Here is a 2,242-nt window from a genome sequence, read left to right on the forward strand (position 1 = left end):
ACAGTCATCAAGGAATATTAATATGATTTTTTTGGAGCCTTTGATTTTTGCTACTTGATGCATATTCGTTGCATCTGGGAAAGTATTTTGCATTTTTCTCAATGATTTATTGGTCAATTGTGGAAATAATTATATATTTGGGAAACTATTTTCAAGGACTATCCATATATGTAAAGTGTGTTGAGACCGTGGGAATCAGTGGTGACGGCATTCAAGACAGTGAGGGTGATGGTGCACAGACACACTGGACACACAGCCACAGAGCAATCCCCTGGGGGATTGGTAGGTGGGAAATTCCGTAGCGTGAGAATTTAAATGGAAAATTCCGAAAGGGCTATCCCACTGCGGATAGGTCACATGATCTCACTTTTGCACTTGCTTGCTATCACCACAACACAACTGATCTGTCCACCACACCTGCAATTTTGCGCAAAATCCCTTGAAAATGGTAAGATGCATTGTTCATGTTGCTTCCTCTCTAGATCTTCCAAATCTCTCCACAACATGGGTTCTGAGCTCGGATTTTGTGCAATTTGTGTGAAAACACATGTTTTGCCAAAACCTGACCCAGATCATAGTGGATCTGGGTCCAGCTTGATTGTTTCATGTCTGTAGGACATACAAATGCAATCTATCATGTTGGGAGAGGTGTTGGGACTGAGTCAAACCCAGATTTGTTGAGGCAACTTTTTATATATATTTTCCCCCAAGTCCTTACTTACATAATCTGTAGGAAATTGAAATGTCCCCTGAATACCAAATTGACTCCCAAAAATACATCAGCAGTGCAGCCCTCCCTGAGGTAGCCCTGGCCCAAGAACAAAGTTTCAACACGAAGAAGGATGACTCTTGGTTGGGTAAGGTCAAGGTATATTATTTTATTTTTTTTCATTTTATTTTTGCTGATGCCCATGGCAATGCAGGTCAGGTTGTCTCAGATGGAGCAGCTCCCTGGCAACCGGGAGGTCCAACCGGAGTTTGTTAAAAAGTATTTCGAAGCATGGGGAATGACCATCACCCGTGACAGACACCCTATGGCTGGCATTCTCACATCAGAGCCAGGCAGTGTGATGCTGGGGGCTTCGGAATTCTTGCCATCACACCTCAAGGTCTACCTGTGCCATGGTCAGCATAGGAAGCGGGTCCTTGAGAATGCCATCCAGTTGGCTTTGACCAAGGAAACAATGGCAGAGAGTGGAGATGAGCATCCTGAAGCCCACGAGTTCCAACTCGAAGAAGTGCATCAGCATAAAGATGCATTTTGGACAATGGATGTCTACCGAAATTGTAAGTTGTGCATCTTTCATCCTGGCCTCCACACAATAATTATTTTCCCCACCACCGAAGCCTTAATGACTGATTCCATGTTTTTCACCTGGGTACTTCAAGATAATGCCCCTGTGGAAAAGGCTCCAAATCTGTTGCTTGATTATGTCAATGCCTATGGAACCTTTGTCAACAGCAACCGAGTCCCCACTGGCCTACAGAGGAGAGTGTGGTGGGCAGGGATGCTTGGGAGCAACAATTCACTGGAGCCTTTGAGGCCTGTCCTTCGTTCAATGGAGATGCTGAGGGTTATGACTCTCATGAGAAAGGTCAAATGGTTCATCCAATACACAAAGTCGTCATTTGTAAGGCATATGGGGGGGGATGCAAAATGTAAGTTGAACATTTCCCCCTTTTCTCCTACTCTTCTTGCTCACTCAGTCACTTAGTTCTCTTTGAGATTTGTCTCTGGCACCTAGCCATACTTTGCTCTGATCGTCACATCCTCGGACCTGAGGATGACAACCAAACATTCAACAACATTGACCATGACCACCTTCCCCCATCCTCACGTCTCTCCCAGCTCACATTCTCAAACATCGAAGAGGACCTTCAACATCCCAAAAGCTGATGAAGTGGAGTTGGAGCCAGTTTGAGAGGGTCCAGAAGGTTCCTGGTGAATTCCCTGGGAACTTACTTCAACCCAAGGGAGAAGAGGAGTGGACATTTGAGCCTGGGATAGTAAGCAACATTTTTCACTTGTGTTAGAACTTGCGGATTCGGACGACTCCGGAATGGAATCGGAGACTTATCATGGAAGGACCTCGGCCTCAGCGACTCAGGTGGAGCGCTGTGCCATTGCTGGTTGTCCTGGGGGTCCCTAATTTCGGATCTAGCAGAGGGAAAGTCTCTTGGGGGGAATTCAAGTTGATTTCGGACTGAGGTTACAAGTTACTAGGTACATTGTATATAAGGA

At 45.5% G+C, this 2,242-nt stretch overlaps 1 protein-coding gene across 1 annotated transcript; it reads left to right on the forward strand.

The window, feature by feature from the left end:
• Positions 1-372: 372 nt before the first annotated feature.
• Positions 373-1,970, forward strand: EI90DRAFT_1339246 (uncharacterized protein). Its single transcript, XM_039051694.1, has 5 exons — positions 373-448; positions 734-868; positions 924-1,287; positions 1,348-1,659; positions 1,716-1,970. The coding sequence occupies exons 1-5, from the start codon at positions 446-448 to the stop codon at positions 1,895-1,897; spliced, it is 996 nt and encodes a 331-aa protein (XP_038915064.1). The 5' UTR covers positions 373-445; the 3' UTR covers positions 1,898-1,970.
• The last annotated feature ends 272 nt before the right edge of the window (positions 1,971-2,242 follow it).

Source organism: Cantharellus anzutake (assembly GCF_015039405.1).
Source record: "Cantharellus anzutake strain C23 chromosome Unknown EI90scaffold_30, whole genome shotgun sequence".
NCBI classification, from domain to species: Eukaryota; Fungi; Basidiomycota; class Agaricomycetes; order Cantharellales; family Hydnaceae; genus Cantharellus; species Cantharellus anzutake.